General features: G+C 41.4%; 1 protein-coding gene across 3 annotated transcripts in view; it reads right to left on the reverse strand.

Annotated features, from left to right (window-relative positions):
* Positions 1–25,479, reverse strand: part of TLK2 (tousled like kinase 2) — a 69,730-nt gene that overhangs the window by 13,100 nt on the left and 31,151 nt on the right. For all 3 annotated transcript variants that reach the window (XM_062508134.1, XM_062508135.1, XM_062508136.1), the window contains 10 exons: positions 19,125–19,196; positions 16,664–16,733; positions 15,585–15,628; positions 14,387–14,482; positions 11,564–11,731; positions 10,909–11,004; positions 7,993–8,085; positions 6,339–6,449; positions 5,055–5,191; positions 3,540–3,692 (listed from right to left, as the gene is read on the reverse strand). In XM_062508134.1, coding sequence (XP_062364118.1) covers positions 3,540–3,692; positions 5,055–5,191; positions 6,339–6,449; positions 7,993–8,085; positions 10,909–11,004; positions 11,564–11,731; positions 14,387–14,482; positions 15,585–15,628; positions 16,664–16,733; positions 19,125–19,196 — 1,040 coding nt within the window. The remainder of the gene's footprint in view (positions 1–3,539; positions 3,693–5,054; positions 5,192–6,338; positions 6,450–7,992; positions 8,086–10,908; positions 11,005–11,563; positions 11,732–14,386; positions 14,483–15,584; positions 15,629–16,663; positions 16,734–19,124; positions 19,197–25,479) is intronic.

Raw genomic sequence — 25,479 nt, forward strand, 5'->3', positions numbered from 1 at the left:
AGTGAAGCCCAAATATTCCACATCTTATTTTTCTATGTAAAGTTTGTTTTACTGATTCTTTTTCAGATTTTTCTTTGTAATAAAAGCTGGATATTTCAATCCAGCTATTCACTCTGAGACTACAAGCACAACTTGCCATACAGCCACTGGAAACAGAACAATGACCTGGGATTCAGAACGTTTTCCTGTTTCAGGTTCTGCCGGGTGGCTTCCAGGGAAACCTTGGGAAATTTACTTTATCATATTTTTGACCTCATGTGTATTTAGGAGAAGCAATGGGCAAGGGGAATAATCCCTACTTCATTGATAGTAAATAATGTGCAAAGTTTCTACTCTGGGTGGTTGGTCAAAAGAAGTTACCATAATGTTTTCAATGTCTTCCACGCCAAGCACACGTAGGACACACAGCCTTACACTAAAACAGGGACAAGCCCATCACTAGTGAAATGCAATGACATGCTGAGATCTTTAGGATTAGAAAAATGAATCACTATATTTACTGTCTCATTACTACCAACAAGGAATTTGGTAAAACCAATCACATGGGAACATGATGCCCATATCAGTTGCATCTGTTCACTCTGTAAACAAGATCTGCATGTGACATCATACAAATATCTTATTTTAAACCTACACTGAGTTCAAAGCATATCCCAGGAGGATTTCTGCAACAGCAGTTACGCTCTACACAGTACTTCAGACAAGGTTAGTGCAGGAGGCCTCCAGAGCATCAACACCTCAACTTCTTTCAAGGGAGGACCAAGTCCTACATCTGTGCAGGGATACCTTATTCAGTAAACTGAGAAGGAGAGAGCATTCAGCTCATCAAGTGCTCATCTTGAAATGTTCCAACTTCCCTCTGTTGATAATGCACAGAGTCCAGGTACTTGAAACAAGACCTAAAACAGCTGATACCTGATAAATTTAATAGAAAACTCATAAGCCAAGCTCCCTATGAAAGAATCTCAAGCATAAGGAACTGCTTATTACAAATTAAAAGGCAAACATAAAAAACAAAGCCAGTACCAAAACTGGTCACACGTTGTCTCATTTCATATAAAACAGCTGAGGGCCTTGAGCTAGATTTGATGATCCTTTGGAATTCCCTTCCAACTCAGGATATTCTGTGATTCTATGATTCACACACAGCCTGAATTTTAATTAGATTCGGATAATCTAAAACACTGTCCCAAGAGTTTAGGTCTTTGTGAATCTGTGATTCTTTTCTTGTGCTACTGTGTAAGGAGTACAGAGAAAATTGAATAAACTAGCAACAAGGTTTGCACATATGTTCATGCACGAATAATAAACACCATCAGTCTACACATTAGGGCAAGGGGGTAACTAGCACCACCAGGCTAACATTGCCCAAAACAGTCTGCCACAGCAATCATCACAAAAATCAAGGGGGACTCTGAGACAAACACTGCCCTGTTTCACAGAAATATGCTGGAAACACCCTACCTTACCTCTAGTACGGGTGAAGGCTGCCCAAGCTGCCCTAATTAACCTCAACCAGCCACAGCAGATTAATCTTCCTGAATGAAAACTCTCTTCTCATTCACAGGCTAGAAAACTCATTTTGGGAGAGCTTATGTTTAAATTTGCATCACAGGACCTTCCTCTCCTTTTTAAGGCACAGCAACAACCAAAAACCAAAGAGGAACCAAAAATCAAAAAGGAATTTGGCTGCCTGCTTCTCATTCAATTTTAGAAACATTTATATTTAAATTGCTTATAAGTCAGCCTCTTGTAAGAGTTCCACAATGAAAAGCCTCCCTCAAAAGTAATAAAAATTTTGTTTCTGATACACCATGGTCCAAATGCACTTACTGGATAACTAATGATTAAGTAGTCAGTCCAGCTGCTACAGATGACTTGCAAAAACCCTAGTGTTTTCACGTAAGACACAATGCTACACATGAACCATATCCATACCCTGGCAAGCAGTTTTTTATCAAGCACATGAAAAGAAGCTTTTCTAAACCACAAAGATATCACCTTAAAATGTACCAGTGAAGAATGATAAACCAGCAAGAAACAGAGAAAAATATTTGGGATGCCAAAAGGCTTCCTGGCAGAGCATGGCAAAGCTGGATTATGCCAGGGCAGGCTCACAGCACAAGCAGAAGCATCACAGACATGACCAGGATTCCCAGGGTACATCAGGACTTGTGCTGCCATGGCTCCAGAATAAGCCACACTACAGTTGCACCAGACTGCTGGAAAAAGAATCCCACAAAAATGATGAAAGCTCGTCCTGCTCTTTGGAAGTGAAAGGTTGCCACAGAGAATAGCAACATTTCAAAATATCCAAGTACAGACATTCTACTTGTTTCTCCCAGCTCAAATCTGGCAAGACAAAAGGATGACTTTGAAGTTTTATTTAGTTCTTTTCAGGCTACCTGGGCCAGAACAAGGGGGAAATGTCTCCAACCAACTTAGCTATTTGCAGGAAGCACAGTGCTCTCCAACACAACCCACCTGATCAGCAGGTACCTGTGCCCCATTTTGGGGGCACAGCCCTGGAGCTGAGGGCACCCTGAATATCAGGATTCACCCAGCCTTGTGCCATGTCTGCTGAGACTGAAGGCAGTGGGAGCTTTTGCTCCACATATCCTTTTAAAGATTAAGACCAAGAATCCAAAGGGCTTCTGGAACTTTGAGGTCAAGTCAAGCTCAGGAGATTCGATAATAAAAAATGGAAAGTCTCAATGAGGATTATGGCATTAGCCTACAGCAAAAAACAAGAAGTCTGTAGAGGGAACTAGGAGAAGGTAGGGCTAAATCTCTGACTAAATGGTTTCCCAACTCACAAAAACTTCTGAAAAAATAATGTTCTAAATTTATTTCGAGCCCCAGCTTTACTCTAGAAGAATATCAAGTCTCTTAGAGCATCAGTAACTTCAAAAGAGGCAGGGGAAAAAAAAAACAAAACCATGAGAAGAGTAGCACTCCTACTATTTCCCTGAGTCACGTATGTGTGAAGAAGTGTTTTGGAGAACAGGCCAATGCTCAATGCATTGTCTCTATAGATAGGATCTTATTCCTTCAGCATCCCAAATGAATTGTTTCAAAACTCTGAACTCAGAATCCTCCACAGTAAACACACAGAAATCAAGGCCTCTAAATGCATACAATTTTGTTTTCCTTAAAAAAAAAAAAAATAAAAAAAAATGTACCCCGTATACCTTGACACCAATAACAATTCTGAACTTGGAAAACTAAAGTCAGAGCCCACTTTTTAAACCTGACCACAACAGGAACACTGAAAAAATTACTGAATTACTGGACTCATAAAAAAAATGAAGTTAAGCTCATACAAAGTCTGGACTCAGCAATGATCCTTGCTTTACTTCAATGAAAACTATTTAGTACTGGAGCCAGATGTTGCTGAATGCCAGGCTAATTTCATAACATTCATTTGTGCATGGAGTGAAGCCTAGAGGCAAGGGCAAGATTCCATTTTCCAGGACATATTTTGTGCTCTAATCAAAGCATGTGGCTTTGCCATGCACCAAGAAGGCCACAGAACCTACGTTTCATTTTCTGCTCCGTTGGTCTTGTTCTTGCGCTGCTTCTGCTCGGTGCTTGCTGGCGGGGTCTGGCCCATCGCTGGTGGCTTCCGCTTCGCTAACATTTTTCGTTGTCTCTCTATTTCTTCCCGCTGGGAATTTATCCTTTCCTGTTGCCTGAAAAGCAGAGAGGAGAAAAAACACGGCACAGATAACTAAGGGTGTCACTTGGTTGTCTTCAGCATCTATTCTCATCATATATGAGCCATGAATTTCAAATCAGCTGTACTTGTAAGATTTGTAACAAAATGTTTTTTGTACAGAAAAAGGGGATGTGCCAAACACAATGAGTCAGAGTTTTAACAGTATTTTTGCATAAAACAGGATTCTTTTCCTGGCTCACAGAAATCTTTCAGTAAGTGAAAGGCTTAACTCATGCAGAAGACATCCAAAGGAGTTGCTATCCCCATGGAAACCTGGGATCCATGGCAAGTCACTAACTTTCCACACATTTTTCCTAGAAGCCTCTGTTTGAAATCTCAAGACATTCATGTTAAAACTATTCCTCAAGTCTGGCACTGTCTGAGAAAGTATCATTACACTTCAAAAGTACAGTTAAACTACTCTAAATTCTCTGGAATACAGCCAACATAATTCCAAATTTCACTAAGGAACTGTCTCTCCTCCAAGATAAAAAGATCATCTTGAAACATTTTAGTAATAAAAGCACTCTTGAAATTTCAAGTCTAAATGACCTAAGCATTTAGGTACCTAATTCCCTTTTAAGAAGGGACTGAGACTGCAGGTAAGTATTCCAGAAGTATTTTGTCCATGTCTTACAGCACAAACTAAGGAAGAATCATAAAGTTCTTAATCTGTGCCTAACAAGAGCTTCACCTCCCTTACAGACTGCAGAGAAGTGATGTGATTTTATAGGCTCACACGTAGCTCTCTAGTGCAATTAATTTGCCAAGTCCTACTTAAAGGTCTAGGCCTGGGGGGAATTGACTGGATACTTCCATTAACATCCTGCATAAAGGATCTCTGATTTTCATTTCCATGTTTCTGCAGCCCCTTTGATCACTGTTACCAGAAGGCAAAACAAGTTAAATAGTATGGATTTTCTCTTTCAAGCTTGTCCACTTTCTACTTAAGGAAAAAAAGAAGTGCAAGCTAATTAGCTTTCTTTGACTAATATATGCAAGGATGCAAATCAAATTGACTGACTCACGAGATACGTGAGATTTTGGTTCACCCCTCCACCCCAAGCACTGCGCAGCCAGCTGGGTGCACTGATGATTCCTGACAGCTAACAACGCAAACCATTTAATTCCAGTTCAAGTCTCTGGAAGTTTCAGTGGAAGTGGATTTATCACTTCAGTGTGAAAAAGTTCCCCATTGTCAGGTGTTCCTATCTGATCCTTTCATGCATCAGTCACACCATTCTCACTTTCTGATGTACAAGACAACACACACAATTGCTAGGGGCTTTTTCCACTTCTGCTTCTGAAGTTAAAAGACAACCCTGTTTGTCCTCACTTGATGAGGTTCTGGAAGGCATAGCCATCTGTCCACTGCTCGGTGAAGGACGCGCCGTGCCGCACTGTGGTGAAGTGCCCCAGCCTCAATCGATCCTGCATGCTCTTATCTCGGCATGCCATCTTCTCCTGCTTTGACTGCAAGCAAAATAAAGCCATGTAAAAATACAAGCCACAAATTACGGGCTAAGGGCTGTGCTGCATTTTAAATCACCACCAATTCTTTCCACTTCTATTATTTCAGCTCTGATTATCTGAAATGCAGCTGAATATCACTGATCAAACTATTGCTGGTGCTTTGCACTCATCTGGCAGGCATTTGTTCACCTCCATCATGACATTTCAGCCTCACTCTTCCCTCCTGATGACTGCCTGGGCAGCTCACCCATCTTATGATCAGTTATGATCAGCCTGGCTGTAGGATTAAAATTATCCCTTTGTACCAGTAGCTTAGCTAGACTGCAGGCCTGACTCTCACCAGGCCCTTATTCAGGAAATGAAGAAAGAAAATGTACCTTGAATCACTATTCAGACTAAGATACAGTGGTCAGCCAGCTCAGTCCTACTCTTGTACCATGTCCAGAAGTGACACAATCTCAGCTAGGTCACCACTCTAGAGAAGAGAGCTCTGCTCAGCCAAGAATCAGCTCTGTGACAAAATCAACTCAAACAGATGGCATGTCTCAGCCAGCACCTGGGTAGCTCATCCAGTGCCCACAAACAATAAGGTGTGACTGGCCAACAAGTGAAAGAGCAAACGAACCCCCACACTGTTTAACCATCAGGAAAGCTGGAAATCTTTCAGTATTGAACCAGGCTGGATGCTGGTGAACCTGGCACTGTCCCCAGTGTGTTGTTTTCAGTGTTACACAAAGCAACCATCTCCAACTTGGCCATTTGAAAGAAGGAAAGGTCTAAATCACCTGCCCATGTCCCAGAACTTATCTGCAATTCCACTGCACAATGGGACACTGTTCCTGTATTCCCAGAGCTGCACAGAGTTGCTTTTCAAGTGTATGGGTTTCCAAATCAAGCAATGCCTGCTGCATTTAGAGCTCTTTCGTTTAAGCAAGAGATTACTTTGCCACCATGCAAAGTGACCCAATGTGAACATTCTGAACCACTTTAGTCTTTGGATAAATAATTTCTCTGCAAACTGGAATGTTAAAGACAAAATTCCAGTTATCTTACATCATAAAAGCAACAGTAACAGGGTTTTACGGCTAAGAAGATAGAGATTTTTTCAAGGACGTGAACTGTGACTGCAGAGATATCCCCTGCTCACCTTTTCTATAAGAAGCTTCTTGCTCATCGTTACACATCGATTCAACCGCTCCTTGTACTTCTCCAGCATCTTTTGCTGCTCATCTATCTGCCGTCTCAAATCACAATTGGCCTAAAAGTGAACAGAGAACAAAGCCTGTGACTTTAAACCACTCAGAAGAGCCAAACTAAGTATCACTTTGGAAGAAGTTTCTCCAGCTAGCTGTGGGGACCAGATTAAAGTCAACAAACCAGCACAATAAAAGAACTGGTTTTGTTTAGCAAAACATCCAAGACAAACTCTTTATTTTTTAACTCAATCACATCTTAACACCACTCTAGAACAGAGAAGTTCTGTCATCTTGGTTTACATGTAAGGAACTAAGGTACAAAGACACTAAAGACAAGCAAAAGTATTTTAATTATTTTTTTTTGCTAAACATTTAAGACCTTGCCACAGCTATGAAGTCTCAAAATAGCTTAGTCATTGCTGGAGTATCCTCTCTCTTTAGCCCACAATGCTGGCAGAGGAAAAGGATGGAGGAACTCTTTGTATTTTCAGTTAAACTCTTGTTCAAGTCACTTTCCATGAGCCCTTCTACACAGACTGCTCCTAGTGGCAGCTGCTGCTTCACACCACCACAGCATGCAGCAGGACTGTATGTACAACCACTTTCATTAACAGAGTTAAATGTAACCACTTCCCTTTCAACCAATAGTCTTATAAAAAACAAAAGAAGTTAATTTAAAAAAAAATCAATTTCCTGCTTTACTGATTGTTTCCCATAAGCTCACATGTGCCCTATGTCTCCAATGAACTTGAGCTCTTTCAGGTGCTGAGACCAGACATACACAAAGCCTTCCCTCTACTCCCTTTAATGAGCTTTCTAATGCTTTTCAGCACTTCACAAGAGCTGCCTCTCCAGCTGATGAAAGCTAAGTTAATTAGAGCTCCTCGACTAAGACAAGATCCTTGATTTGAAGGTATTTATCTTTTACTGAAGAATACTAATAGGTTAAGACCTCATTCTTTTAGTTTGGCCAAAGAATGTTCTCATCTCTATACTTGTCTCTGATTCACCCAAATGAGCATTTCAAAACATAGCTTCCCAGGCTTTTGGACATGCTGCCAAACAAAAGGCAGTCAGGTCCTCAGGACTTAGAAGAAGGGAGTAACTGGGTGGAGGGAAAAGGGAGGAACCATCCCTGGAAGTGTTAAAAAAATGTGTGGATGTGGCACTTGAGGACATGGTTTTGTGAGAACATGGTGATGCTACACTGATGGTTGGACTTGGTGATCTTCAAGGTCTTTTCCAACTTTAATGATTCCATGATTCTGTGAATTCTGCAGAGAAACCTGTTAGGTTAGCCAGCAAAATACGCAAGTGTGCAACAGGTCAAAGGGAGGCCAGCACTGCTGAGGACACAAACAGTTGAGCTACAACAACTCTGCACTGTATATCCCCAGACACTGCTTACGTTCAAGCAGGCCCAAACAGGGTCCACAGGCCAGACAATTATCCTGCTGATAGGGGAGCGCTGGATTTGTCTTACCTTGCAACTGTTGGTTCTACACCTGGTATACAAGCCCCTGCTCTGCAGCCTGGCTGGCACAACCATTCTAAGTACCTTGAAATAGCAGCTTTTAGAAAAGTTGTCCCACTTTAAATACTTACTCTTAATAAGTCATCTATCCTCCCCTCCTTCTTCTCCAAGTCGGAGTTCTTACTGTTTTCTAGTGCAGATATTTTTTCCATTGTGAGGTCAGACTGTAGGAAAAAAATCACCATAAACCATGTTTAAGACAAATGGGTAATGTTTCGAATAGTCAGCACTAATGTCCCAGTGTACCCCCTCTGATCTGAACTGCTGGGTCTCAGAAGAACTGATCCCCTGCATCCTGGCATTCAGGGGAACAATGTTCTCCATTATTCATTTTATTGTTGCACGGTGGGCTCCTCCAGCACAGGAGGTGCAGTCAGCCAGCACAGAGCTCTGAAGAGCACAAACTAGTAACTCTCAACAGCCTAAAATATCCTCAGTGTCCTGTGAATTTTACATTTATAGTTGAGTTTTGCATACTCTTTGGTGGTCTCTGTGCTAGAGAGCTTGTACAGAAAAAAAGGCTTAAGGAAAAAACCTACACCAAATCCCAGCCCTTAGCTGTAATATCAAATTTATGATCCTTCTTGAGCACAGACAACCATCTGCAGACAAAGACAACACTGGCAGACTCTAAAGCAGTCCTGACAGAAAACAAAGGCATTAATTTTAAAATACTGTAACAGACTGACACCAAGAGTATTGGGCACAAGTTTTTGTTTCTGATAAACCGATGTATTAGTACACACTGGGGATAGGAGCTTTATAGCTGTTGAGTGAAAACTATTCGGAAAGTTTTACTGGGCACAGAACATCTCAAATACCTTCAGTGAAGAAGTGAAGTGAGAGTTATACCCAGGAACAGAAGGCACACACTATATTCTTTGAGTATTTCAGATTCAGCACTCCAGTTAAAGGGTAGGGAAGAACAGGGGAAGGAGTCAGTAAGTACATGAACACAGAATCTCAAGTAGCCACGTCAACACAGAGGAAACTCTCTAGGACTGCACACACAGATTGCACGTTTGTGGTTAGCAGGCACCTATTCTATTTCTGAGAAGAGATTGCAGAGACTTACCTGTGGAGTTGTTATAATACTGTTCTTCAAGAGTCAAGCTTGCCTGGAAGCCAACACCATGGAGTAAGAGACAAACCTGGCTGACTGTTGCTTCCTGACATATGCCCAGTATGGAAAAGCTCAAACAGAGCATCTGCCAGATGCTCTGGCCATCAAGCAAGATGGGCCTAAATCCCAAGAGACAAAGAGGCAGCCTGGACATGTCACCTCACCTCTGACTCGACATGGTTCACGTTTCTTTGCCTGCAGGAAAAGCTTTGACATGGTAGGCACCGTACAGGATGTCTGTGGAGAACCTGGTGCAGCTGGTGGCCAAACAGCAGAAAGTTTCTTTAGTAAGTGACTGTTATTTCACTTAGGCAAGTGCACAGACATGCTTGCCCTGTGTCTGATGAAGTCAGGATACATACTCTTACATGTGACTTCACCCCAAGTCACCTCAGAGCACTCGGGTCCTAGCACTAACTTAAAACACTGAGGAAATCACACCATGCCAATTTGCTTTTGACACTGGCACAAGTGACTCAAGCTGGGAATCACTGAAGTTTATCTATTTTTTAACTCTATCAACTCCAAGTAAGCCTGGACAGGGAAAAGCCAAGAATGTGTACATGTCCTCATCAAGCAACCAAACATCTTCCTAGATTCTTTCCAGCACATATATGCTCCACTGAGACCTCTGGGCAACATCATGAAACTGAACACTGGCAGAAAGCTCGCTCAATGTCTTGCAAAGAACACAGACCTTGTGAGCACGTTAAGCACAGAAGAAAATAAAAACAGCTTGTCTTCCTCCAGGTGAGACCACTGTTTTAAGCATGGGTGTTGAGACAGCAAAGATTGACAATCTCTGGCAGGTTCTTGAGTTGGGGCATCATTCTCATACACAGACCTCTTCATGCACTGTCAGGAAACAGATCTTCCCAGACCAGCATTGTAAGAATACAGACAACAAACGTGATCCCAGTGACACAACAGAGTCGACACTTGAGCAAGTGAGTCCCCCCAGAGGGGGGATTGCTGTCCTTGGTGAACAGAGAACTTGTACCACCTGCAGGGTTAATGGAGAATGGACCCTGCCAGCAACAAAATCATCCCTGATACAGACTGGTGTGAGGAAATTAATGTTTAAAAGTGCTCAAGGCAAGACACAGATCTGACATGAAAATCCAACGAAGATTAAAAGCAGGCTTGAAGAAGAGGTAAACCAGGTGCATTGCAGATAAAGCTGGGCACCCTGGTTAAAAGTAACAGAAGACAACACAGCTAAAAGAATATCAGTAATTTAAAAGGTACCAAAAAGATAACAGTGCAGTCAGAAGAGCTACTCCTCTTCTTGACTCCAGGTCAGTGAAGTTGCTGGGAAGCACTTTCAGGAAAACACCATGTTCCACCTTGACAGGACAAACTATTCCATGAATGGACTCTGCAAAGGTGAAAGAGCTGCCAGCTAGACTGTGGCTATTTGTTCTGTAGGCAATGTGATGCACCCATGATCCAGGGCACGAACAGAGACATTCACAACTATCACTCAGGTTTCCTTCTCACCTTCACTTCCAGAGAGAGGAAGAACACTGAGGATATAACAGAGCAGAAACAGACAGAGTTGAGGTGTTTCTCCCCCAAGCACAATCACACACAGCTGACAAACTGCCCACAGCACTGTCACAGAAAAACCTCAGCAGCAGACTGGACAAACTCCAGCAGCAGTAACTGAAAACATTCTTTACAGGATGAGGAACAAATCTCAGAGCAATTAACTTGATTCAGTCGTTACAGATGGAGTTGGGAATACTGGCTCTTCCCACTGGAAACATCATGTCCACTACCAGTGGCACCCTCTAGCACAGCAGACAAGCTGCATCAAGCATCAACCTCACATCCAAGAGCTACATTGTCTAGTGAGCTATACCTGTGACTGTTTGTGCTGGATGGAAATCTGTTTTTGGGAGGTGCAGGAATGCTCAGTGTTCCCTGATCCAGTAGAAGATGGGCTGCCTTGCTGGGCCTGTAAAAGAAAGTTGTGTATTGTTACATGTCCCTCAGCACGACCACCAGTGCCCATGCAGATACATTCATCTCCACACTGGAGCTGCAGCCTGGCCTGCACCACACTTTCATGTTCAGGTTTAAAGATGCTTTAGAGATTCAGTTCAGTAAAAGCAGAGATAGTTTCTTCCAAGAAGCCTGGCCCAACTAACTGAAGACCAAGCTTTTAAAAGCCTGATATAATCCATGGCACCTGAGATTAAGCAAGGCCAAAATAAACATTTGTCACAAGACTATACTTCAATCTTTTGCTTTTCTGCATCTATCAGATTTATCCTCTTGGATGACATCATTTTGATCTACATAATATTTTGAGCTGTTAACTTGAAACTCAAACCATTTTATTAAACAAGCAAAGCCTGGGACCCAGAACTCTTCACAAGGAAGATGAACTTACCAGAAGGTGACAGACTGGGGTCAGTAAAAAACAAGGGGGCACTTGGGCAGAAAAGCTTCAAATTCCCCATCCCTTAACTAGACACATGCCTTAGGATTCAAATCTTTTCGTAGCTGCTCACCGAGACAAAAGTAAAACAGAGGCCACCTCCCCTCTGTGCCAGCTGCTCATTCTCTAGCCGCTGCTTCGCCAGCATCACCGACATCAGCGTTGGCAGAGCAGAGTGTTCCTCCTGCGGCTCCTTGGCTGTGCTGCCGTCTACCCCATACAGCGGCTGCTCCACTCGCCGCTGCAACACAGTCAAAAAACAGACAATGAACTACTTTTTTTTTCAAATTAAAAAAAAGTGATTCTCCGGCTCTGCCAAAACTGTTGTCAGCAAAGCAGCAGCTCAGGAATGAGCAGGCAGCATGGTGAGGATCTGATAACTCAAACAGGACTCCTGCAGTGATTGTTCCAATGGCAGAGAGCAACAAGGAAATGAAGTTAACAATTGAAAAAACCCTAACAAATGAACACACAGGACAGAATTACTTGTCAGTTAACACATCATCTTCTTTTGCAAATACATGTGCTTCAGAGTCAGTGGGGCAAAACAGATTGCAGGTTCAAAAATCTACACTGGGATTTTGGTCAATATATTCACAATTATATTTTTCTGTGTTTCTTAAGGATTCATTTTCAAACAGCCAATTTCATGTTACGTTGCTATTGTGGTAAAGTAAACTGAGTCAGAAGCAATAAAAAGCAGTAACCTAATCACGTCTAGGACCCAGACATCAGGGTAAGCTCAGTTCTGTCATTACCACTGTGGCCCACCTCCTGCAAGGTAAGTGAAGCACTAATTAATTCTCAAAATCCTTTAAAGGTCCATTACATCACTTAAGGGCCAGCTCCTTTCTCCTGCAGTAGATCAGTTTTCCAACTGTGGTGGAAACAACAAGAATCACAAGAATCATCTGAGCTACACTGATTACAGCACACAGCATCTTAATGCCCTAGCTTCCAAAGCCACACCATCACTGCTAAAATTTGGCAATGTGGGTAATAATCATCCAAGTCCTTCCAAGGTCTAACTCCAGGCAAGGCAAATGCCTCTGAGAAAACAGTCAGGTCAGGCTTCAGTTTTTCTTAAAAACCTACACTGCAACCTGTTTTCTGGTTAACATTACCAATTTCAAGAGCGTACTTCCTACCCCAAAAGAATGCTTGTGCATGAGAGTAACCCTGCAAGAGTCTCAAGACCTGCAGATCATTCTAATCAAATGAGAAGCAAGGCAACTCAAATCAGCCAAGAGATTGGAAGAGAAGTAGTAACATCCTGAGGCCAGTACAGTTCCTCTGCAAGGTCTGATTGCAGAAATTTTCCAGTACAGTATAGATTAATTCAGGTCTGGAGGAGGTTTGCATCATGTGAAAGACATTTTAACACACTGCTTCCTTCCGAGATCACACTGACACCTGTAATGGGTTAAGACACTCAGTGGCCCCCAAATTTCGCTCATCCCCCCATTTTTTTGGGGATTAGATCAAACTATTGACATTCAGTTTGTAAGAAGAGGACAGATCTTGCAAAGGCCCAGAATAGTTTGTTATGAATAAGCAAACTTCACAGGTTTAGCTGCAAGAGTAAAGAACAGAAAATAAGCACCTATGTAAGGAGAGACAAACCAGCCTGGCTGAAACTAACTGTAACATCAATATTCACCAGAAACACTCAATTCAACTTTTATCTACTCAACACATACAAGTAGAGAAGAAGAACACCAAAGGAAAGAATCCACTTCTCCCATTGTGGAGCATCTAATATGCTGGAATAAAGAATTGTCCCTAATCCCTCACACATCTGCAACATGCAGAGATGCTATTTCTTCATTAACTTCTCTTTAAAGAGATGTATTAGTGAATTAATATATGCTAGGATGAAAGTCCATTCAATTAATAAGATGCATCTTAACTCTTAGAAACATTAAAACATATCTAGAAGCGTATGTGAAGCTCTGCCTTCAAGCAGTATTACAAAGCTTCTGAAATCTAGCAACACATGGAATTCTGAGGAGGGTTCAGTGCTGAGGTTTAGTTCAGTACATTCAGAAACTGCACAAAGATCTCTGTAGAATAATGTAATCATTAAAGACTTTACATTTGGCTTTGGGAATACCAGCCTCTCCCACAACGTCTCCAGACTTCTGTGACACTCAACAAATACTGAAAATTCTTAAAAAGGGTCCAATGGTCAAATGGTCAAAACTAAAGCTCAGGCAACAGAACCTCTGAATACTGTTCTGCTAGTTGCAACAGATTTTTTTAGCTGCTCTGTCCTAAAATGGTTTAAAAACACTGGCTATTTCTTCACATCCAGACTTCACAGAAATGCTGCAAGTAAAGTGGAATTACATGCCAAAAATCAGCACCAGCTGTGCATATACACACATTTCTCTTCAAGCTTTTGCTAATGCCCCTTGCAAGTCATGTGCATACAAACAGAAATAAAAGGCTTTCCCAAAATAATTGTGGTGGGCACATTGCTCAAGACACCCAAGGGGTACAATCAAGATCAGAATGTCCCTGACTAGTGCTGTACTAACACAACATACTCCCATCTCCATGGAGAAGTTCATGTGCTACAATAGAATACAGGGTAACTAACAGGTCAGTTCCACCTTTACTAAGGACCAGCATCCCTCTGTACGCACACAGCATGTTAGAAACATTCACAATTTAAGCTCAGATATTCATGTCAGCTACAGCTGGACTAGGCACTGTCCCAGGGTCCTAGTCATGGCTTTGCTCTCAGAACCCACTTTCAGATTTAAAATGGAGAACAACCCAAATCACTCACCAAGAGACACTTCCCTGTTCAGAACCTTGTATTACCTGTCTGAAGCATGGCCACCAAGTTAACTGATGCCAGGCCACCAGCTGTATCCCCAAGAACACTCACCGGCAAGGGGTTGGACAGGGAATGCTGTGGAGAGGATCTGGCAACGGGCGGCACGCTTCTGCCGGGACTGGTTCCTGGGCCACTGCCCCCAGCAAACTGGGCACACAAACAGAATTAATCATCAGGAATTCCACAGAGGTAGTACAATAAACCAAATTTAACACAGACAGAAGAAACACATTTATCTTAAAAATGAAGCCTTATAGGCTTCAGGGAATAATTTATATAATTTATATATTTAGATATTTTTATAAATATAATAATTTATACAATTTAACGCAAATTAAGAGGAAAGCCTTAATGTGCATGAAGTTTTCAAAATAACAGAAGTATCTAAGACAAACACTTAGTATTTGCACCAAGTACATTTTCCTTTCTAACTCAAAAAGATATAAACCTGCACGCTTGGCCATAGATCAATTATTTATTCTCTGGAATTAGGAAGCCCATTCCCTGTGAGGAGATGTGTCTGATGTGCACCACAGGAATGGTAGGACATGTTCATCTCCACTGAAGCACCTGTGCAAGTCACTGTTAAGTGGCAGTGCAGGTAAGGAGCTGGGAAACTGCTCTAGCTGGCACTGAAAGCCCTATAGCGTACCACTCATAAAAAAAATTGACCCAGGAAAGAAGCAATTTGTGACTCTGAGTTACTCTATAAAATAAAGAATAAACTTAAGAGAAGAGTTACAGCTCTGGATTGTGCAGCCCTAGAAAAATTCAGATACTATGCAGTGCAAAAAGAATACTTATTTTTAGAATGTCCATCACTCTTCTGGGGAGGGATTTGGCCCCTATGGAGCCAGTCTCTAATAGGAATTTTTTCTTAAGAGGAAACCCTGTAAACAACTTCCCACTCCAATCAGCAGGATTGTGTAGGTGGGCTCTTTTGCAACACTGGACCCTTATCAAAACTGTTTGCAAACCTAGAGATATCCTCAACTGAGATAAAAGTTCCAATGGAAATCAACCTCAAACCTATACTTAAGTGAAAAAATATGCCCTATAAACTGTTCAACTAAATGTTAATTTAAAAATCAACTTCCTCATATCCTCTGCCTAATCAGATATGAGCATATCAGACTGATCATCAGTCCATGATCCCAATGACGGATCAGTAACATCACATCACAAACCTGAATCTACAGATTTTGCAAAATGTGAATTAAGGCAGATTTATTGATGAAAAGATTCTTACCTCAAAATAATCACTAATTTTATGCCCTCTAGGAGTGCCTTTCCCTAAAGAGGAAAGCAAAGGATTAAAATAAGAGTTGTACTTGTAAGAAGAGAAGTTACCATGCCATTCTAAAAATCTGCTCCTACATTTTGACACTCCTTTTCCTGCTCAGTGCAACACCTATCACAACAAAGCTTCTGAACAACAAAAGCCTGCCCCAGGGTTACAGCCCTTGTGCTGTTTTTGGAAGGCTCTACAGTTAACAATTCAATTAACTCTCAATTCCAAACATGCAAGATCCAATCAAACAGCATTTGCACTTGCTGAAGTATTTAGAAAACACTAAAGGTCTTGACCTTGCCTAGGTTCTCCAAAATTTCCTACAATATAAGGACAGAGCAAAGGGTACTTTTACTCCACTGCCTTCAGATAAATTACTGCATATTACATCTCTCACAAGCATTCCTGTAAGAGTTTGAGAGATAATTAGCAGTGATTTAACATCAGCTCATTAAAACCTAGTCCTTTTTTCTTACTATCATATTATCAAAGCAGTTCTGTCAACACAATTCTCATTACTTTCTTGCTGAAGAATGAAAAAATCAAGAACTGCCCCTCTACCCATTTGCTAGAAAATCTGAATTTGGGTTGAACATGCCAGGTTCTCCACAGCACTCAGGACAGCACTGCCTGCTTGGGCACAGCTTGTTCCTGGTTTGTCATGGCGAGAACCTGCCCTAACAGGGCAGGCGCACATCTTGAAATGCAAGGAAGAGAGTACAGGCTGTATTCTGAAGTCTGGCTGCTGTATACGTAGTGACACAGGACCAGAACAGCGCTTGACAGCAGCATACGAAGCCTCTGGACAGCCTGTCACATAAAAATGCAAGAGTTTGTGCAAATAAGCCAAGTATTTTCCTGCCAATAAGGATAACAAGACTCCCAGAAGAGAATACACCATCATGGAATAGTTTATAACAAGCTGCCTGACACACCCTTGAGAAGAGCCATTAGTTTCCTAGGACACTGCCTGTGCACATTGTGCCCAAGTTACCAAGCATGCAGCAATCCTGTGGCAGGGCTGGAGCACGGATTACCTTGACTGGTCTCATAGGCTTCTGCTTTCCTCTTCCTATTCCGCTGGTCATTCTGCTTTTTCTCAGGAGTCTGTTAAACAACACTTCAAAATTAACATTTCTGCAGTTATTCCAGGATTTAAAGAAAATGCCTAAACACACCGATCTGTTCCATATCCCCAGTGCCCATTTCATTTCTCTGGTGCATTTCTTTCTATTGTTGGTACTTAAAGAAACAACTGCTTTCAAAGAGTTGCTACCTTCTCATAGATGTGCTGCAGGAAGGAGAGAATGTGGTTAACAAGCAGGTAAATTTATTTTTTCTATTCCAGCTGCTGCAAGCCAGCCTCTACTGTCCAGTGACCTCACAGGGTTAGCAGAACAAGTTCAGCATTTATAAAAATCTATGTAAACACCTTCAAGGTGACCATAGTACTGGTACAAGGGGAATAACGATGGGAGGTTTAAATACTGACATCCAAATCTGCAGTCCAATCAGTCTCTTAAGCCAATTCACTTTGCTTGCAGGTAATGCTTCTTCTCAAAGGCCACTGCAGATGGCTTCAAGAACTATCTCAGGACATCAGCCAGGACAAAGCTGTTACAGATGCAGCAATTCACTTAGACTTCTGTTTGCTCCTCACCTGCTCTCATTAAAGCCAAGGGTCAGTTGCATATGCCATTTCTGTGAGCACCCAGAGACCTGATGGGCAGCTGATCAATGGATTTATGCACAATTAATTTATTTATGCACAGGCACAACACAGAGCACAGTTGACAGGCCTGAGGGCTCCAGAAGTGTCATGCTTATCTGTCTGTGTAAGGCTAGCAAACCTTAACATGTGAGAATGGAGGAGACCCTGGCAAAGTGTTTTCCCCATCACCAGGGTCACATCTGTGGCCAAACCTGCTGAAGATACTGGGAAGCACTGCTGGAAGCAGCTCACTGAGGTTGCTGGAAAGAGATGTCTAGTCATTCCCATTACCACTGTCATTTTAAAAACATCTCTTATCCCAAATCGCCCCAAATAATTCCCAAACTGTATGTTCTCCAATCACTTCAGCCACCACTGAACTACAGCCTGGGGGCAGAGAGAAAAACACTGTGCAAAACACAGCTCTGGGGGAGGGAAAGCCATGGCCAGAGAGTCTGTGGTAAGCCTAAGTTTCATGCTCTTTGGAAACCCAAATCTCAAGTAACCTCTTTAAAGATCTCTACCAAAAGACATACTAAGCACAGAAATCAACCTCCCTCCTTTAGTAGGATAAAAAGGATAAAGTTGAATCTTAACCTGACTGTATCCCCACAGGGTGCTGGACATCTACAGCTCCATGTTACCAGCTAGGAACTCAGAGTGTTGTTTTAGTAAGAGGATGGAGGGGATGTTAAGACAAAGGTGGTTATTGTGTTTGCAAGGTACTATTTTAGAATGAGGGGACTGAAAACTCCGAAAGTAAATAAAGACTTCCTGCTCCAGCCCCTGTATGTGTAAAAATCAGTGACATTGGCTCCTCAGCATGTAGGGAAGAGAAGCTCCTGAACAGCGTTGGTGTGACTGCAACACCACAGGCTCCATTACAGCCTCCATGGAGCTGTAAGCATATTAATGAGAAGCAGTTTAAGTTGCTTTTCCATTCAAGTACTTACATAACAAAAATGACACATAACATTATCTGTTACAGACTGAAAAAGCGAGGAATGGGAGATTTCAGTACATCATCTTGGTCAATTTATATCTCTTCACAAAAGTTCATTTAAAAAAGACAGAATGAACACTCAGATTTTCACTATTAACTACATTTACTTTATGGAGTTGAAGATACTGCATTCTCAAAAGCCCCTCATACCAGTACTGTCATATAATAGAAGGAAATATGATCCAAAAATTACCTGGTAACTATGGGGGAAGTTCATAGGAAATGCTTAAGAAAATGCACTTAAATTTGAGATTTTTGGTTTATTAACATAGAACTTTAGAATAAAAAAAACCCCTTACAATTAATTTTGCTGCTTTAATGAGCACTTTGAAATGGTTAATCCTAAAGAACTGAGACTAACCAGGGACAAAGCATCAATTTCCACCTCCCCCACATTTCCACAGAGCAACCCATAAAATGCTCTGCCTTGCATAGGCTTAGGCAAACTCACGTATTTTATAGATATGGCAAACTTTTCCATCAATGCTTGCTGGCTTTTTATGTGTATCCAAAAATGTGTCCCAATGAACTGAAACAGCTTCCCAAGCTGAGCTTTAGGAGCGCTGTATTTCGGATTGGGTAAAATCTTCCTGGAATGGTGGGAATCTTCAAGGAGATTCATAGAGAGGTCAAATGCCTCCAGGTCAAGCTAAATACTTCCCTGGTCCCTTTCACTCTCCAAACTAAGATGACTGTGACTGACTCTCACACTATTTCTTCCATGCTTTGAGACTGATCATGTTCAACTCAAACCTGACTACCCCGAGCAGTTGTGCCTGCTTACCTCCAATTCTTTATCGCTTAGAGAGCCCACGCTGCACAAGCTCTGGTTGGAAGACTCGCTATTTAATGGACCCTAGTGAAAAGCAAGCAAAGACTATTAGAACACAGCAGACCCATCCCAACAAATACTCAATCTCTGGGCTAACCACAGTTACAGCAGCACCATGGGTCAAATTCCCAAACACGGAATGGGGCAATAAAAGGCTTCAGAAGCCATTTGCACCAGGACAGTTGGATTGTTCAACAATTTTTTCTCAGAATAATGATGCAGCCTTTGGAGAACTTCTGCATCAGTTCATATCCTAACTGGTCTATTTACCCACATCCACAAAACAGCCAAGGTGGTATTTATAGAAGCCTAAGGTTTGAGGAAGAAAACCTGATTTGTTGAGCAGCAGGAGTTCCAAGCTCAGCTCTCCAGGCAAGCATCTGCCTGACCCTGAGCTAAGCTTTCAGACACATCTTCATCTGGCAAGCCAGCTAATACTGTTACCAGATGCTGGCTATACCACTGATTTAAACGTGTTGTTTTATGGGTTTTTTTAACACTAGGAAAGTGAACAAGTGAAACTTGTGTTAACAGCAGTACAACTGGTACCCATAATACAAGCTTTCCCACTTGGCTACTTTATAGACCTGTATGTGACCTGTCTGCAGAGCAGCTGCTCCCACCAAGCCAAAGCAGAAACTCAAGAAGCCAGAATAGATTTATCAAAATTCTACCCAGGTACCTCAAGAGTCTGCTGCATCTTTGCAGGCTCTGCTGGATACACATCTGCATTTTTACATATCCAAGTGGTTTGAACATTATTTAATATCTCTAATAAAACTGGCTTTAAAAGGAAAAAGTGAATCATGCAAAGTCACTGTGTTTTATCCTGACACAAAAGTATCCTCCTACAGATCTGACTTAAGAAATGAAGACAAATTTGACAAAGAAGTAAAAACAAGATTCACAACTAATGATGAATGTATTAACAGAAAGAATGACGTGATAAAGCTAGTTCTCCATTAATAACTTGCGAGCATCTTTTCCCCAAGATGCATTCGATTTTAGCATGTTTAACTTTGCAGTAACCACTTCCCACCAATCAATCTTTTCTCAAAGCAAAACCATTTCTCATTATACACTTCAGCAGAAGACTCAAATGGTGGAGAAGCCTTAACACCACAGAGAAACCCCACAGTAGGCAATTTTTGAACAGACCAGTTCTCCCTCCCCTGTTTAAGGGACAAACACCATCAAATTGTGACGTAACCTAGTTATTACTAACTCCAATTCCTAAGCAGGCATGTGCTGAAAGTAAAAGTTTACCTTCTGTGTTCACTGAGAGTGTTGCACATCAAATTTGTTTCTCCTAGAATGACATGCTCAGCTGCTTAAAAAAAACCAAAACAAAACAAAACAAAACCAAAACAACACCCAAACAAACAGACAAAAAATAAAAAATCCAACACCTAAATAGCTCAAGAAGCTAAACATTTAGGATTCCCTTAAGGAAAAATTGCATGCTTACATTCTTTAAGCCATTATCCTTTCAAGGGATCACACAAATAGCTCAGGACTAGAAAAATATTTCACCTGATCTCTCCAGCAACAGTTTATTTTAAGCAAAGCAACAAGTTCCTCACCACCCAACATGATGGCTCACAAATGCTATAGGTACAACTCTTGGTTACTCCAGAAATTTACTCCTGGCCCAACAGGACTTAACAGATGTGCCATCACTAATCTTAGCTGCATTCACATGAAAGTCTCATTGCTAAAAAAAAATGTAAAATCTTATGGCAAGTGGCAACAGAAGGTGAATTACTTACTCATGGAAAAAAAAAAACAAACTTGCTTATAAGTTTTATAAACTGCACAAATGCTGCCCTCCAAAATCTTTCCATTCTCTCAGGAACTCCAACCCCAACAGCACATCCAAGGCACCAAACAACCTCCTGTGCCAGGTGAGAACTCAGTGAGATACAAAAGCATCTCTCCAAACAAGCATTGGCTAGTCCCACAAGGAGGTTCTAACATGATGAAGATAAAAGTGAAAGTTGTTCCCATATTTGCATAAATCTTGCTGCCTCCATTTTGTAGATGGATAGCAAATGACAGGAGCAGCTGCTCCAAAAACACCATGTTTGAACTTTCCATGAACGTTATAATTGAAGGGTAATCTCAGTGGCTTACACAGGACAATTCTTCTGCAAGGCCCCTGCATTCTGGGATCACCTGGAGAATTAACTGATGGGGCCACTTACAGCTAGAAATTATACTAACATTTTTTGCAGAAATATAAGTTTATCTTGTCTGGTACAAGAAATACACTCAGTTTGCACCTAAAAGTAAAGTTCTGGGATGCAAGCAGCTGGAAAAATGCCTAATACAAAATCCACAATGTTTTTCTTACTTCCAGAACTACAAGTACCTGTACTGACTACTCTGCATGGGACACCTTTAGCTCTACCAGCTGGAATCAAAACCATTTCTTGCAATAAAAGAGGAGTTTGATGCTGGCCAGATTCCTGAACAGAAAAAAAACCCTTTTTTCTCTTTTAAACTTTCCTCTAGAACCTACACTGATGAAGTGGCAAAATTCAACTCATTGCAGTAGTAGAAAGGGTTAGAAGGAACCAACTTCTTCATTATGGAACTGGAACAGAACAGCTTGTCACTGTCTACAGGTATCCAGCAATTTCACTGTCACATGTACTGATTTGTGAACAAATGCATAATTAATTCTTTGTAGACATGTTTTGACCCATGCAATGGAACAAATGCATGACTTTCCCTTTTCCCTGCTTACATTTGAGAGGGCCTGCCATTGATACTTTTCTTACTTTAAAGGATTAGACCTTTACAGACAAGAGCAGAACTTGGCAAAGTTGGCAAGAAGTCTTGCTTTGAGGCATTCTGGGTATGGAAACTCAAATTGTTCACTAGAACCTGCTGTACTCAAAGCAACAAGGATGCAATACCTAGGATGTTTCAGGACTGTGACCTCCTGTTCATCTGCTCCTCCTCATGTAGTGAGTAAAGAGAAAGGAAAAGCAAGTTTTCCTTATTATCCAGGTAACATGAGGTTACGTGTGAAATTAGGTATCAACTGCTTATAGCAACAAGTTTAGGCAGGGATGTGAGAAACCATATGTCTGAGTATCTCCCCATAGCTAACAGTCAGTGAGTGTATGTATAAAAATGTTTCAAATTTACATTTTATCATTTCTGACTGTTTACATTTAACATTTACATTAACTCAGCAACTGACTTGGGATGAATGCTCAGCACTTATTTTAGCATACCATTTTTAAGTGGACAAGACACAAAAGGAATTAAAGGAATGAACATGAATTTTGGAAAGAAACCCCTGAAGTAAGCAAAGAACATTAACATGAGCATACTGCCAAGGAAGTAGCAGTGGGGAATAATAAACATGCAATAGTTTACACAGGAAGGACTTCTGAATTTTATTCCAGAAGTTATCTGACTTTTCTAGCATAGACCACTTTGGGATAATACTGCACTTCTCTGCTCTCACTACCAGCCCACTCATCCACTGTGCCCTGTCAAGGCAATTGGTGATGGGGCTCAGCAAAATTTCAAAATACGTGGGTCATCTGAAACAAGCTAATAGTTCCTATAGTGTTTACCCAAATGACGAGCACAAGAACAGCACACACTTCCTCCTCCGCAAGGAATTTCTCTCCAAGATAAGCTGGCATGCTTTTTTCCCTTGTGATTCACCTATCAACTGCTGCTTCGAAGTCTGTGACCTACCTATGCACAATAAAGCCTCCATGTTGAGAACTGGATGCAACAGCAGCAGGCACTTTGAAGACTCCTACTCAAGAGGCAAGAATTTAAAATCTGGCCACTCACAGGAGCTGGTTAGTCATTTCTCCCTTTGATGGAGCCCCTGGAAAGCCCACAGTGAGGCTTCAATGGCTGAGACTTCAAAGGAAACAACTTATTCTGCTAATAGCGCCCACTAGATCATCTAGAACAACACCAAACTGAATCAGCCCCCCCTTACCTATCTCCTGCCTCCCATGACTTGTGCATTTCCACAACCTACCCAAGTTCCCAGAAATGATCCAACACTCCACAACTCAAGCTGGGCATTCTCCATTTTGTGATCTCCAATTCTTAGTACTGAAAAGGAGCTCTAGGAATTCCAACTGCCTAGCCAGAGTCTCCAACATAGGCTTACAGCAACATGCAAAATTCTCTTGCTGTCTAAATGAAGGAGACGTGGAGATAGACATGCCCCATTACCTCCAGCCAGGATAACCTGAGCTCCTCTGAATTCTGTAGCAGATCAAGAGATTTCAAAGGCAAAGAGTCAATCCTTAGTTCCACTAAAGGTTATTGCTGACTCCACACAGGTTTACAACAAAGAGAAGTGGTTGAATGGTTTTAGAGTTACTCTGGTCCAGAGCTACTGTGTCAGGTTTAATTAACATATTCTTATCTTACTTCAAGCATCACTTAAGTATGAGAATTACAACTTGCTTCTTAATTGGACTTTGAGAAAAGCTCAGTATTACTGCTGATAGTGAAGTCCCTGAATCACTGAGGTCTTTTTGCCACAAAAAGTTAATCTACTCTCAGATGTTTGCAGGTAACCCCCACTCTATCAGATGGGCAAGCAGATTTGAAGAAGCATTTGCCTGGCTTCCATTATGCCTCAAGAGCTGTCTCTGGTTGGAAACACGGTATTTTGATTTTAGTGATGGCAAACTGGACAGAAGGGTCATGCAACTCATCCTAATCCTCAGCTCAGGAGCAGAAATAGGACTGAGATCTGACAACTATTTCTGGGCTCTAGCAGCCAGACAACACATTTGAAGTAATGTTGCATACAAAAGCATCCAAAGAATTTTCAAGTATCTGGCATAAAGTCCTGGCACATTCTGTGGCAGCTGCTAAATTAAATTCTAAGTTTTAAAGCTCTTATTAACTGGTTCTTCTCATGGCCTATGACACCTGCTGGGGAGTACCACTTCCCTCCAAGAAGGACATGATTATCCTCAAACACAAGTTCTCAATGTGGTAACTAAACTGCTAAAACCATTGCTGAGTACATCACAGAACTGGAGCTGCTGAAGTGATCAGGACTTCAAAAGTTACAGAGACTAAGTAAAAACCAAACTAATACAAGCAAATACTGTTCTTTATAAACAATTTTGGCAGCATATTTTCTACATCATTACCTCAAAGCAGGAGGAAAGGGAACACTAGCTTTCACCAAGACCAACAATTTTTTCAATTCTGGCAGTCAGATGGATCTACAAGATTCCTACAGCCCAGATACTCTCCCTAAAGTCCTTCAGCCATTTAAGTTTAACTATAAAAGCAGCACACAGAGCTTGGTTCAGAGATTTTCTGAAAACCAAACTTGTAGAAGATATATGTGCTGCTCTGAGGCCCCACCCTGGTTAAGCCCAAGACAGAGCTCTGTGCAAATACAGACTCAACAACCACAACTACTTATTCAAATTCTTATCCAGGAAAAGTCTGTGGAAACAACAAAAATCCCTTCCAGTTAACCCACCTGATATCCTAAAGGCAGTATCCAAATAGGAGGAAGGGAGGCAGAAGACGACAACAGACTAAATTAAACAATATTATCCAGAAAAACAACTCACATTTTGTCTCCTGGGCCTCCTGACCCAAGGAAGATGTCTAGTCTGGATAGTGCCTCATGGGAATGCACTTAGGTTTTCCCAGTAAGTAAATATAAATGGGAGCTAAATAAGCAGGAATAGTAGGTGTCAAGAGGGTCATGTTAATTCAGGGACTTGCTCTGGGAATTTGGGGAAGAATGGCACTTCACCATATGGCAAGAATAGACATCTATAGCATCACCAGCTTTTTGAAATTATCTAGCAACATGGGTGAAGCACAGGAGTGTAATAGTTGCCTAGAAACAATCCTTGCTCATAAATTTGTTTCAATGAATAAATTCCAAGCTTCTAGTGAAATATATTCTTCAGCCAAATAAACTAAGTAGGAAACTTCATCACGGACTTGTAACACAATTTTGAGGCTTTTGGGGCTGCAAATGACCTCGGTCACTGGGCTGTGCCTTCAGCTACCACAGGTGACAAGCACACAGCTGTTTCCAAAACAGTTTAGGATTTCTGTCCTCTACTGTTGTTACTGGAAAGCTCTTCAAAAATCCCATGACTCTGATGGTTAGAAGCTTTTTTCTAGTTTCCAGCCTGAAAACTTATTCTAAATCAACTTGCTCTCATTCGTATCTCAAAACACCTATAATTGTTCTTAAATAACACAGATGAACTGTAGGCTTGAAGCTGAAATGTATTAAAGTATAAACTAATGCTTCAGTTTTATACAGGTC

Source organism: Cinclus cinclus, chromosome 24, assembly GCF_963662255.1.
Source record: "Cinclus cinclus chromosome 24, bCinCin1.1, whole genome shotgun sequence".
Lineage (NCBI taxonomy): Eukaryota > Metazoa > Chordata > Aves > Passeriformes > Cinclidae > Cinclus > Cinclus cinclus.